Source organism: Coenobita brevimanus, chromosome 38 (genome assembly GCF_032717465.1).
Source record: "Coenobita brevimanus isolate Jiangsu-jjx chromosome 38, ASM3271746v2, whole genome shotgun sequence".
NCBI classification, from domain to species: Eukaryota; Metazoa; Arthropoda; class Malacostraca; order Decapoda; family Coenobitidae; genus Coenobita; species Coenobita brevimanus.
In genome coordinates, this window is record NC_136991.1 from 13,393,815 (window position 1) to 13,408,186 (window position 14,372).

At 39.4% G+C, this 14,372-nt stretch overlaps 1 protein-coding gene across 1 annotated transcript in view; it reads left to right on the top strand.

Moving 5' to 3' along the window:
* Positions 1-14,078, top strand: part of LOC145396537 (uncharacterized) — a 44,190-nt gene extending 30,112 nt beyond the window's left edge. The window contains 1 exon segment of the mRNA XM_080269918.1: positions 13,802-14,078. Within this exon segment, the coding sequence (XP_080126044.1) occupies positions 13,802-14,078 (277 nt within the window).
* The last annotated feature ends 294 nt before the right edge of the window (positions 14,079-14,372 follow it).

Sequence of the window (14,372 nt, forward strand, 5' to 3'; positions counted from 1 at the left end):
CCCGAAGAGGCTTGGGGACGGGTATTGTTTTCACTCAATTTGTCTGTTTGTTTGTTTGTCTGTCTGTCTGTCTGTCTGTTAACAACTTTACATGAAAACTACTGGTGAGATTTTGATTAGAATTACATGGATGATAGGCTATGACCTTCTGATAACCTGATTACATTTTGGGCCACATTGGGCCAAGGCCCAGGTTGTAGGCCCCCCCCAAAAAAAAAAAAAAAAAAAAAGAGAAAAGAGAATTTTTTTTTTTTTTAGGAATAACTCCTTTCAAATTCGTCATATCGAAATGAAACCAAAACCTACAGATGCATCTTTCAATTCTGCATCCTTTAACACGCCTCATTACATCAGGGATTATCCCTAGTTAACGGTAAGGGGGTCAGTGACAGGTGGGTCGGGCCTAAAATTTCAATTGGGAATAAAATCGTCAATTTTCACTTGATTTACTACAAATCTGATATGTGACATCTTTGACTAGATATCCTGTTTTGTTTATACTCCAGCACTATAATGACTGCCGGAGACGAGTTTGTCGTGCCTTGGCACCGCTTCTTGTTTGGTATGTCTCTCCTAGTAGGGGATGTCTTCTTATACAAAATATCACTGTCTAACATGAAATCATCTACTGACACTGGCAGATTATGCAAAGTCGAAGTTACTCCCGATTCTTGGAAATAAATATCTTTAGATCACAGTGGGTCTGTGCACTGACAATTATAAACAACATCTTAGGTTAGAGTCTGTAGGAAACTTCATGTGGTTGATATGGTTAGACTGTCACGGATACTTGACATGAAAGAGCATCTGCAACTACATATGATTTACCAGACACGTACTCAAAGGCTGGGTCTGAGTCTTGGATAATAACCGACCATCGTGCTAGACATCTGGTAATATTTCTTCCCTTGATTAAATCACAAAGTTTGAGATGATCTAGTTGGATAATGAGTTGGAAATCCGTAGTTTAGTCTGACATGTTTGAGAGATCGAACAACTGCTAAAACCTCCCAATCAGTAACACTGTAGTTATGCACAGCAGCATTAAGATTGCTACTAGCATACGCTATTATATATTTCCTCTTTGCCTGATCAATATGCATCAGTACCACACCAGTTCCCACTCCAGATGCGTCTGTACAAAGAAAAGGTTTCTTATAATCAGGAAATGCCAGGACTGGGGCATTAATAAGTGCTGTCCTCAGTGTTTCAAAGGCATGAAACTGATGAATAGGCCAGGCAAAAGGTTCATTTTTCTTAAGTATTTTATTCAGAGGAGCGGCAATCTGTACATAACCTAAAATAAATCGCCGATAGTTGCTGCTCAGCCCAAAGAGACTCCTTACAGCATCAGTACTGGTAGGGTTTGGGAAGTTAGACACTGCCTTAATTTTCTCGTCTGAGGTATGTATTCCTTCAGCGTCAACCACACTTCTAAGAGATGTAATTCTATTACACAGAAAGTTCCATTTACTGAACTTAACCTTTAGACCTGCAATTTGGAGGCGACAAAAACTTTATATTATGGCAAAATGTTCAGGGATTGACTTAATCACTACTATGATGTCATCTAGATAAGCAAAAAGAGAATAACCGATCATATCACTGAATACAGAATAGATAAACCTCATGAATACTAATGGAGCATTTCTGAGACCAAGGGAAGACTTGAAATGATAGTGGCCATAAGAGGTACTGAATGCACTTATGAGAAGAGACGACTCTTCCATTTCTACTTGCCAGTAGCCACTAAGTAAATCAGAGGAAGTGAAAACAGCGTTATTCTCACCAAGTGATTCCAGTAAATCATTTAAGACTGGTAACGGGAATCGATCGGGTACAGTGACAGAGTTTACAACAGTCAACTACGGGACTAAATTCACCTCGTTTCTTGGGGACTGGGAAAAGCCGACTATTCCACGGACTGACGGAGTGATCAATGATATCCTGATATAGCATATCCTGTGCTATCTCGTCAGTTTCTTTTCGTAAGCTATGAGGTAATCTATATGCCGGGACATAAATTGTTTGAGTACCGGGAATCAAGTCATACCAGTGTTAACCATAGGTTCACCAGGTAAGACATAACATCTCTATAAGTGTGCAAAAAATTAATTAATTGTTCTTTATATTGAGGGAAGTCGCCCGGATCTAACTGAAAGGCCAGAGCAGCTAAAGGAGTCATAGCAGAATCCATAGAGTATTCAGTCATATATACACCAGGTAAACTATCATTATCATCATCATCCTTAGCAGTTACAGAGAAAGGTATATCCTGACACATTTTTATGATCGATGGGTACACCAGGAAATCGACAATCTTTGTACCGCTTGTAGTTTTAGTGGAGCATTTGTTGTATTTAATAAGTGAATATAACACAAAATATACTTCAGCACTTAACACAATGCTGACGCGTATGTTAAACCACTCAAACAACACCTCTCAGGTAAGGTTAATGCATTCACTCCATCTTCGCACCTACAACACGGACAGAGACTTTCGTGACTTCGTGTGGCAACAAAATTGCGCACCATTTTGTCACTGCTCATTTCATCTCAGCGAGTTGCAAATGTAATTCAGACTATTTTTAGCAGTTTAAACTGCTTTGCGATGCAGATCGTGCACGTGACATGGCTGGTGAACGCGGTCTGACGTTTTTTCTGTTGGGTGGATGTGGCACGTGTCATTGACACTGTGACTGCAAGAACAGCCGTCCTGGGCTAGTGACTGGTTGAACTGTGTGTACTGTTTGGGAAGGTACGATGCCAAGTGTCTCCTCTATCTGTCCAGCCAACATGGTTATATCATCCCTTGGAGAAAATTAAATCTCTAATGCTACATCTAACTCACCATTATTAAGATTATTTAAGAGTCTGACATAACCAGATAACGTTGCTACATTATCTAGTGATAGAGTGGCATTTCCCTTATCATCAATTTCCGCCGACAGACTCTTTTGTAATGAATCCGAGATTTCCGTTTCTGCTGCTGCTGACACTGCTGCTGCTTCTAACAGCGTGTATTTGTTCTGAAGGGATGAACTTATCCTGTTTCATACATTGCAGTAATCTGCAAACGCTCATGAAGTGTCGTGCTTTTGAGTGGTTATAAGAAAATTCTATAATTTTTCACAGCATTCATCAAATGAAGTAAACTTTTCAAAAAATCTGCAGCGAACTTGCGAGCCGACTCGTGAGTAACCATCATCTAATCGGCTCTGAAGGGAGGCGATTTTAGGCTTGTCTGATGTAAGTCCTTTGTAGCTACAAACTGAACATTAATAATGAAATCATACACGCTAATTGCAGGATTCATTCCAGTAAATTTGGGATGCGATGTATCTCCCCAAAATATTGTCTAGGGAGCACAAAGGGTTGCCATATTTAATAGGGTAGAAGGAGTAGAAGTCAGCAGAGAAATGTGTGATGTATTGGCGGTATGATACTCAGCTGATTGAACTGTTTCTGGCGAATATGTGTTTCTGTTTCTTAAACATGTAAGACTGTCATTTACAGTTTCAATCTTTGTCGGTTTCATTTCATTTCCGGAAGTATTTGTAGCCCATCTTCGGATAATTAATTTTCTTAAAGTAAGGAAATGTCATTAAGAAATGAACTGGAGAGAGAAAGAAATATAGGAACAAGGGAAATATTAAATGATTAAATACAAGTTATTTTTTAACTAACATAAACTATTATGTACAATAACAGTTAAGGGAATGTTTTGAGATGATAATAGAATTTATGCATTAAGATTATTTGTTCGGAGATAATAAAAAGAACTTTTTACTGAATGGTTCTCAATCCCAGCTATTTAAGTAACATACAGTGCAGGACATGGTGTGATCTGGTTCTGATAGCTGGTGGGAAGTGAAGAGGGCGAGTTGCAGATCACATGGTCACTGGAGGTACGACAGTCAGCAGGATTGTGTTTGGGATGAAGGCTTGGTAACACACAGGCTTGGCAGCAGACAGTTTTAGCAGCAGGCAAGCTTACTGACAGGCTGACTTGGTGGCGGTCAGGCTTGGTTGGAGACAGGCTTGGTTGGCGACAGTCTTGACGACAAGCAGGCTTATTGATGGCAGACTTGTTTGGCAGCAGATGGCAGACAGTCGAATTATAGGCTACTGGATTTGACGGGAGAAGACTTGAAATAAGACGTTTTCTTGACCTTGCTGATGCCAAAATGTGAGACTTGGACACATAGAGTTACCTTTAGGATTTCTGGTTGCTCTTGAAGATTCTGTATTACTAGAGGATGCTTCAGTCGGAGCTTAGATGTTACACCCACGAAATATACTTGATATCTAACTCTTCTACAGTCTTTCAGGGCACAAGTAATGACAGGCCCGTAGCCAGGACTTGATTTTTTTTTTTTTTTTTGGGGGGGGGAATCTCCATCGTAGGGGGGCTTTATTTTTTTTATACAATTCCTTCAACGGATTTTTCCTCTAGAATGTATTGTATGAACATGTAATGAACTAAATATATACTGCTTTATACTAGTGGAAGCACTAAAACCACCTGAAACTAGTTTCGGGGTACCAAAATGAACGTTACTCTTTTTTCTACAAGTGAACGTCACTTACATGTCTCTGGAACTGATATCATAAGGCCGAAAATTCCGACGGAAGAGTTAACTTTTTTTGTCCAAATTACTTTGACCTGGGGAAACTGATGTTCTCTAAGAGTACCTTAACACTGCCAGCCTCGAGGAGGTTCCTTGTGACGAAAAAAATCGTCTGGCGTTAGCCAGAATAAAACACAAAGTGCGTTTATTAGGCTGAAAATGTTAAACGCCACATGGGAGAGTCACAGCTGTCCTCAGCCCAGGAAAGAGAGAGAGAGAGAGAGAGAGAGAGAGAGAGAGAGAGAGAGAGAGAATGTTTACCGGGTGTGTGTATTTATTAATTCTATATCGTAAATATTTTTTTTATTGCCTATTTTGGCATTTTATGATTATGATTATTATTATTTTCATAACTTTTTCCTAGCGCTTCTTCAGGTTTGTGCCCAATGAAGTACAAAGGAAAGCATTGGCGTGGTTGTGTATGGTTTAACGTGTGATTTTTTTTTTTTATGATACTATCATACTGTTTAATGTTTAATTATTTATTTTGGTAACATTGATCACAACTGCATCATACATAATATAGGCTCTATGCACATTTTACGGTGTCATAACCACAGGAATGTTCACATCCTCCATCACTCGTAGTCAGATATTCATACAGATATACGCTGACTTTTTCGCCGGAACAATTCAATCAGTTCAGCCACGGAGAGTGCAGAGTTTTTTTTTTTTTTTTTTTTCTTCAAATCCCAGGAGAGCGAGTTGGCATTGCCTCTGATGGGTCATGCATCTTCTGTACGGAGTCAGTAGCCTTGTTACCGTTAAAAAGGTAGCTTCGCATGTAGCAGAAGCCCAATAGTCAGACCAGCACAGAGGAGAGTATTTTTTTATTTTAGTTATTTATTTTTAATTATTTGCCTATAGACCATTGGGGCCGAAGCCCCTGGTCATTAAGGCAAATATGTATATACATGTACAGTATATACATAGGCATATATATATATATATATATATATATATATATATATATATATATATATAATTTTTATTTATTTTTTGTATTTTTATGTTTTTTAATTTTTATTTTTTTTAAATTTACATTATGTAATAGCAAAAAAAGGCCTAGTTAACCTTAAGTCCCTAAAACTAATAACCTAACAGACAAATCGCTAACCTATAATAAATCCTAAAAAGACAAATAGCTAAATCTACAGTAATGATAAAAATAAAAATACCTCAACCAAGAGAACACCATCGACTGTAGATTTGTAATGCCTTTCTACATTACGAACTTGCACTCATCACCTGCTGACTGTCAGTCGAGGCAGCAAGTAATTTAGGGGATATCAGTATATGAGAGAACCTGAAGAGTCATGAACTATATATTCCATATACGTCAACTGTCGACCCTAATTAAGAAAACTTTTACGGGAAGGGATAACAAATTTACATATATACAAAAGGTGAAGGACATCACCCAACAGACCACCATCGACTGCAAATGCCCAAAACCTTTCTATATTGCACACTTGCACTCATCAGCTGGTGACTGTCAGGCGCGGAACGAGGTTTACTGTAGAGGACATCTATATTAGAAATAGATCAGTCGGAAATAGGAACTATTTCAAATACGTCAACTATCAACCCTATTTAATAGTACAATATGTACATATTTACAGTTGATAAAAACCATAACGATATAGTAAATAAGTCACATCACTCTGATCAATCTGGTGTCCCTCAAGAAAGTCATCAATTTATCAGTCAAAACAATGTCCCCATCACCCAGGATGGCGGAAAGGGTGAAGGGGATGTGTGCTGCGTCGTAGTAATTTGTAAGTGAGGCCCTTTCACGAATAAATCCCCGACAGGAGAGTATGCAAGTCTCGGAAGGGTGTTTGGTGCTGCATTCTGCGGAACCACTCGAGAAACTTGTCAATGGCAGTCCTGCACTCCTGACATGTAGACAGAAGCTTCTTCTGAACCATGTTCCGAACAACCTCCACCTCAACTAAAGTCCAGTCTAACACCTATAACCTATATCAGCTTATTTTGCATATAATGAATTACAACATGACCATTTGATAATCGTCATTAAACAATGTAGTTGTATAGAATCAAATCAAGTGTCATGAGTAAGTAGTATATCTGGCTTGAATTTTCGTATATTTTCCCGGTTTGTGTATATGCAAATCATATACGCTTCTAAGTGAAAAACTTCTGGGAGGGCTAATGATTTTTTTTTGGGGGGGTGGGGCTTAGCCCTTTCATAGCCACCCCGGTGGCTATGGGCCTGAGTAGTGAGTGTCTTTTGTGTGTCTTCCCCAACGTCACGACTACATTGTTTACACATAGATATGTCTCTCCAGCAGAATTTGCAACAAGTCAACTGGCCTCTGCATGACTCAGGAAGGCCATCTTTGCCCAACCCAGATGTATCAGCAATAAACATCCACTCACATACATTGCATGTTTTGCATCAGATACATGTAATAACAGAATTTAATATGGAAAAGGACAAAGCAAATGGAAAATGAATTGTCAATCTTATGGTTAGAATTTTTGACTTATCACATATTTTACCCAACCATTTTCAGTTTAGTTTGGTATGCAGTTCATACCATTCTTACTGTGCACAATGATTACATTAAGAATAAAATATTTATTATTTGCTTTGGTATCTTGCGTTTGATGTTCCATAGGAGAGCAGGGATAATACAGTAATCACTCATTTATTCAGACGCTCCATATCCAGTCATGCTCCGTATACGGACGTTAGGCCTTGGCTCTATTAGGTCCATATCCAGATTTATTTGTCAGTACCCGGATATAAAAATTCCAGCATCAGCGGCCGGCTGACCTACTGGCCTCTCTGTCAAAGAGCTGGTAATAGAGTGTAACTCAGAGAAAACAAGGCTGTCAAGCTCCCAACTGAATGGTGAAAGTCCCCGGCCAGTAGGATGGATCGGAAATATCCGCCAGCTCGCAATTAATAAAGGCCCTAAGTTTCCTAACCCACCAGAAGAGCAAAACCGCCAATCCGCCTCATCATAAAATGGTCGATGTCCACAGGCTACCCCACCCAGGGTCCCTCCCCCACCCTGGCTTCCCACCCTCCCTCCATCACCACGGGCAGCTTTTCTTAAAATTTGTGCTGATTTACTCGAAAACTGTTGGCCGTATCGAAATTCCGAAAACACCATGAGAAAGCTCGTAAAATTCTGCATCTAGACATATGCTTAGCTCTGGCACTGTGCAGGCAAACTTTTGCCCACGAATGGGGAAAAGTTATCTGAAGTTATTTTTACTCCTGAAAATGTTCATTTCTCACTGCATTTCTTTACTTTTACTCATCAGTTGTGTGGGTGTTTTATTAGCTTATCTTACAGCGTAAACACAAGCAAAGATGATGGTATATAATTTATACCAATATAACCAATTTCCGTGGGTAAATTTGGCCGAGCACACTTCCCTCCTTCCATTGCCATGGGCAACATTTTTTTTTTTTGGCGATTTACTCGAAAACTATTGGTCGTACTGAAATTCCGAAAATACTAGGAGAAAGCTCGTGAAATTCTACATGTAGGCATATGCTTAGCTGTAGCACAGTGTAGACAAAATTTTGCACTAGAATGTGGGGAATTTATTTGAAGCTACGAGTATTTTAACCCTTGAACACGTTTATTTCTCACTGCATTTCTGTACGTTTACCCGTCAGTGTCGTGTGTTCTTACAGTATAGACACCTCGAAAATTATGTTTTACAATTTATACCAATAAAACCAATTCCCGTGGACAAATCTGGCCGTGAAATCGTTTTTCTTTGCGCCCGGGAGGACACAGACAAGCTTAGCTGGTTAACTTTCTGCTCAGTGAGTCAGTTGGTGTATGGCAGGCTTACAGTAATGAAAACGTGGGATCCGTATTCATCAACTTCATTGTTAATTTTTATTGTTTATGCATTGTTTTCTTTGTACCTAGCATTATAATGGATATTCTCATGTGTGTTTTGATGTCTACATAGCTGAAAGACCAGAGAACACTGCCACAATTAGGAGGTGTATATACTGTACATATTAGTAAGGTATTTGTGGATTTTTATTGTTTTGGCATTGTTTTCTTAGTGTTTAGGATTATGCTGCATGTTCCAAGGTGTGTTTTGATGTCTAAAAACAGCTGAAAGACCGCAGAGCGCTGCCAGTATTAGGAGGGGTAGTGTGCTCATAATGAAAGGTTTTTGTGGATTTTTGTTGTTTATGCATTGTTTTCTAAGGGTTTAGGATTATACTCATATTCCACCGTGTGTTTGATGTCCTGGAATAGCTGAAAGACCGGAGAACTCAGCCAAAATTAGCAGGGGACTGTACATACAGGTTGGGTATAGGTAGGCCTATAGGGTTGGGTATGGGTAGGGTATGGGTACAGTAAAGGATATTGTTCCGTATCCAAACTTTGCCCCTATCCGGTTGTGTTTGACTCTATTATGTCGGGTAATTGAGGGGATTACTGTGTTACTTAAATATCCCCGAGGGATGTCGCCTCCGGTAACCTGCGTAGGCTTTGCATTTTTTGACCACTTCTGTTCTAGCAGCAGTAAATGTATGGAATGAGAGAAGTTTCAGTATGAAAGTGAGACAGGAAAGTCAGAGAGGTAGAAGGACTGAAAATGTCGAGTGGGATGGATAAAGAGGAGGGAAGAAAGAAGAATAAATCGGCGAGAGAAAGACTTGAAGGAACGAACTGAGAGAGGATTTGAAAAGTAGAGAGGAGAGAAAGGCGATTGAAATGATGATTGGGAGAAACCCGGAGAAGTGAAGGACCATCCAGAGGGAGGAAATAAGAGGATGAATGAGATTCGAAAAGAGTGTAAAAATGACAGGAGGGAGGGAAGAGAGGAGGGGAGAAAAAGGAAGGGGAAGGTTCTGTGGGAGGAAGGACAGGGAAAGGCAGGAGGACATGTTACGAGAAAGGCAAGGGCAGAAAATTAGAGAAAATGGCATGCAAGAATGAAAGTGAAAGCTAGAGGGAATAAGTAAGGTAAACTATGGAATTATCATGGGACTAGGAAAGGTAAATGAAGAATGGTTTAGTGATATGCGAATTTTGCGTTAGGGAAAGAACAAAGATGAGCTTCAACAACTGCATAGAGAAGAATAAGATTCAGAAAGTGAAAAAGAGAGAAAGTAATTAAGTGTGTGTGTGAGAGAGAGAGAGAGAGAGAGAGAGAGAGAGAGAGAGAGAGAGAGAGAGAGAGGTGGTCGCAGAAGAGTGGTTTGAAATATTAATTGATGACCAGAAAAAAAAATATATATTATAGCAGTGATAGCGCTCCTAGATAGTTGTGGTAGTTATGATGGCAATAGTTTTGGTTGACATGACGGGAATTTTTGTAGTGGTGCTGGTAATGTTTGTCGTGGTAGCTGTGGTGATGGTAATAGCCATGGTAGTGATGGTAATGATGGCGTTGTAGTATCAGTGATGGGTGTGGTATAAATGGTAGTTGTGATGATAGTTGTGATTGGGGCAATAGCAGTGTTAGTTGGGAGAAGTTGTGGTAATGGTGGTAGTTGCGACTGTGGTGGTAGTAGGTTTAGTTGTGGTAGTCCCATTTATGATATTTGTTGTTGTAATGATGACAGACATGGTCGTTGCGTTGTGTAGCCACCTTGGACCTTATGCCAGTAAAAAAAAAATTGTATAAGTCCTAAAAAATGCTGGATATAAAAAGAACAACAAATACCGATGAAATCTGAAGTAGTTATCCCTATTTAAAACTACATCATCATCATCATCATCATCAGCAGCAGCAGCAGCAGCAGTAGCAGCAGCACTAGCAGCATGAGTCAGTCCACTCCTGGTCAAAGGCCTCTACTATATGTTTTCAATCTGATCGGTTGACTGTGAACCTGGTCCATTCAATCCCAGCGAATCTCATTTCGACATTTTGTCAACTGCCTGCCACTTCCTCTCGCTCAATTTTTATACTGACGCAAAGTTAGCAACTTTTTCCATCTGTTTTTTTGCTCTACGAAGGACACAGCCAACCCACATCCATGAAGCTATCTTTTAATCTCTCTGTGTTACCCATTATTATAATCTTTCCATTCCTCTCAGAGCACTTCTAACTTTATGTTCCAAGGATTATTTTAGTCTCCAGGTTTTCGTATCCATAAGTCAGAAGAGAAAGGATGCACTGATTTTATAACTTTCTCCTTTGCCATAATGGCAATTGCTTATCCTTCTGTAATTACTTAGCTTGCCAACCCCCCCCCCCCATCCCATTCATATCTGATGCTTGATTTCACTGTCATGGACTGGGTCTGCCTGAACTATCTGCCCTAGTTATATTTATTCCTAAACACAATCTAGTTCCGCTTCTTCTCTTTCTATTGGACAGGTACACTCAGCAAGATATCCGACTGGACCACCTGGTTGCGGGATTTCGCTAACGTGGCAACAACGCGCCAGTGTGTGTGTGTGTGTGTGTGTGTGTGTGTGTGTGTGTGTGTGTGTGTGCCCGACAATTTTTCGAATCGCTAAGTCTCAACCTCCGAATTATATTATGTGGCCATTGTATTATGCTATGATATAGACTAATAAATATTATGTGATTGTTTGGGACAATGGGCTGTCACTATACTATTTATAGTCTGAGTTATATAAAATAATTCTCTTGCCTTGTAGCATGAACCGCAATACAGGATGAGTTGTGATTCAGAAACAGAGGGCAAGATCACCCAGAAATGGAGCGATGTAAGGGGAGGGAGGGAGTATGGGAGTGAGCGGCCAACAGTTTTATATTCTTAGTCATTACAGTATAGTTACTAAGGTGTCAATGATATCCTGTATCCTAAATAATGATAAACCTATTTATTTTTATTATCTTTATGTAGACCCGATTATACACTAGGATACCCCCTCCCTCGTTAATGGAAAACATGCAGCCTGCTCCACTGCCCCGACTCTCTCTCTCTCTCTCCCTCTGAAACTCCTGAGCTGGCTATCAATACACACACACACACACACACACACACACACACACATTTTCAGTTTGTGCTAATGAGTAATGACGTTGCATTTAGTATGTTTACCTAAAATTTAATACTATGTCAAAATACAAGTGCAATAGATAACCACCACACATTACGGATTACGTTAACCAGTAATCAATACTTATTTGCATAGTTTATGTTTCAGTAATAGTCATGGGGTTGCCATACCCACAGTGATATTTTCGTTAATGCTAAAGGTAAACGTGTGTTCAGTGGCGGATACCGGTTATAGGGAAGGTGGCCGCTGACACCTCCAATCCCCATGGCTACGGTGGTGAGTTATAGTATCACTGCAGAGGTTCCTGTCCCTCCAGTTATGTCAGTAATTAAAGTTAACATACTGATGAACGGCCATTTCTTATGAAAAATACAAACAGCCTATATATGGAACTCTCAAAATACATTTATGAAGCATACTGTGAGAGCTTTGCAGCTCACACGCACCATTCACAGTATTGGTCCTTTGTTTCAGCATTGCCAGCCTGACAGTGTGCAATGTTAATGAACATGCTATTAATGTTAGTTCTTTATGCTTATTTACACTTGGAACAACAGAATTCAAAGCAGGATTATTATTCAGTGCACAGAATGCTAATGTGTGTGCATGTGGGTGTGGGACAATACGTGTGGATGGGGCGGGGGGAGAATAGTGAGTATAAAATGTGTGTCATAATGAGTGTGTGCACACGTGGCTAAGGTCGTACTGATATGTAATCTTTGCCTTTAACACTTGATGACACACACCTCAGTATTCATTTAGGTTCTATTTATAAGTTTGTACCATGTTACATTATTATATTATTATGATTATGTTTTGAGGGTGAAACCTGAAACACCATATAAAGACAAACATTTAAATATTATAATACTGTAATATGGAATCCATGTTACATGAATAACTATTTCTTTTAGGAGAAAATAATGTTATTTTAATGTCATTACACAATTACATTGTAGGAGCATCTGTTTTTAACGGTAGCTTACCGCATTCCCAGCGATCATATTAGTAAGTTATACTATTGTATAGATTTATGCAATATATCCGTTATACATTGTGTAACTATGTCATGAAGCTCACACAGTGGACTTTCAAGTAAACTTCTTCGAAAAGGCAGCAAGTTCAGTGTTTAATAGTTTGCAAAGTTCACGTATTTTTTGGTGTGGTTATAAATGCAGCTGTCCTTTACTGGCCAATGTAATTGTTATTAAATTAGAGATGTCAAGTGTAAAACCAGTACCCTATGTCGCATAGTAGTTTGAAAATAATGACTGATAATAATGTATGATTACTACATGATCCACCCGAATAACGACACCCAGAATCTTTGTTTTATTTCTTTTAATGTTGGGCCACTTGGAAAAAAATATGAGTAAATGACTCGATTGCCCATGCAGATTTGTTGAATATAACCTAGCCAGTATGAAGTTTCTTGATTAATAAAGTATGTGGGTGTATGGGTATCAGGTAAAAGTGAGAATCAGGTAAAAGTGAGAACCTACACACACACACACACACACACACACACACACACACAAACAGAGAGAGAGAGAGAGAGAGAGAGAGTATATATATATATATATATATATATATATATATATATAGAGAGAGAGAGAGAGAGAGAGAGAGAGAGAGAGAGAGAGAGAGAGAGAGAGAGAGAGAGAGATATGGTGGTGAATTGTAAGAATTATAGTAAACAGACAGCTTGAGGATAAAATAGGAGAGCCTGGAAGAGCAGCAGGTAGATAAAGGCCAGAGTACAGAGATGCGTTGATCGTATGCCTGACACTTCTCCCTATGACTGTTACCAAATATTTTGTATTCATGAAATTTTATGATAGAGAAAAGATTTCTGGAGGCATCAGTACTCTAATGCATATGTATAAATTTCTTGGCGATATGTATTACAAACATATTTTTATACTGTATCACTAAACAATTTTAATATTATTAAGGAAACATGTAGGGATCAATTGATATTGTACTAATACGTCTAGATGAACGCATATTACCATTACTAGCACCACTGTTTATTAAGCCTTACAATCCCCATATAATATACCAAACAAATAGTGGATAATGAACCATAACGTGAAAAACGCTGGCTTTTCCCGAAGTCTCAAAGATATTAGAAATGAAACTGTATGTGCGATGTATAAATATTCTATTCACGTGCAGTTACGACCGTAGAGACATCTACGAGAAGGCCAGAAGTGAACACGTCACCGCCAATGACTGGAGTTGGGTGTGCATCCACGGTATGGTTGAAGTCACCAGGATAGAATGGAGTTCTACTGCTAAAAATTATATTGAAATTTTGCAGGATTTTTTCCTCCTCTCAGTTCAGGAACGGAACTATATGTTTCCTCCAGGCCTTATAGTTTTTGTTCAGGACTGCTGCTCCATCCACACGTCGAGGAGAGTCTCGGCATGGTTTGGAGGTCGAGAGGACTAGCAGCTGCTCGACTGGCTCAGTAAGGATGCAGACATGAACCCCATCGAAAATGTATGAGGGAATATGGTTAACTGCTGGGAGCCTGAGAGTGAACGGAAACCAGATGAACGACTGGCCCACATCCATGCCTAGTGGGAGCAGTTAAGAAGCCAGCAGCAGCTCATGCGGAACCATGTCGCCCCTATGCAAACAGACTGCGATAGGTGATCGAGAAGGAGGGTGGGTTACTTCATACTAATGAATGAGTTCCATACAAATCTCATGTTTTTTTTTTTTTTATCCTCTGATTATCAT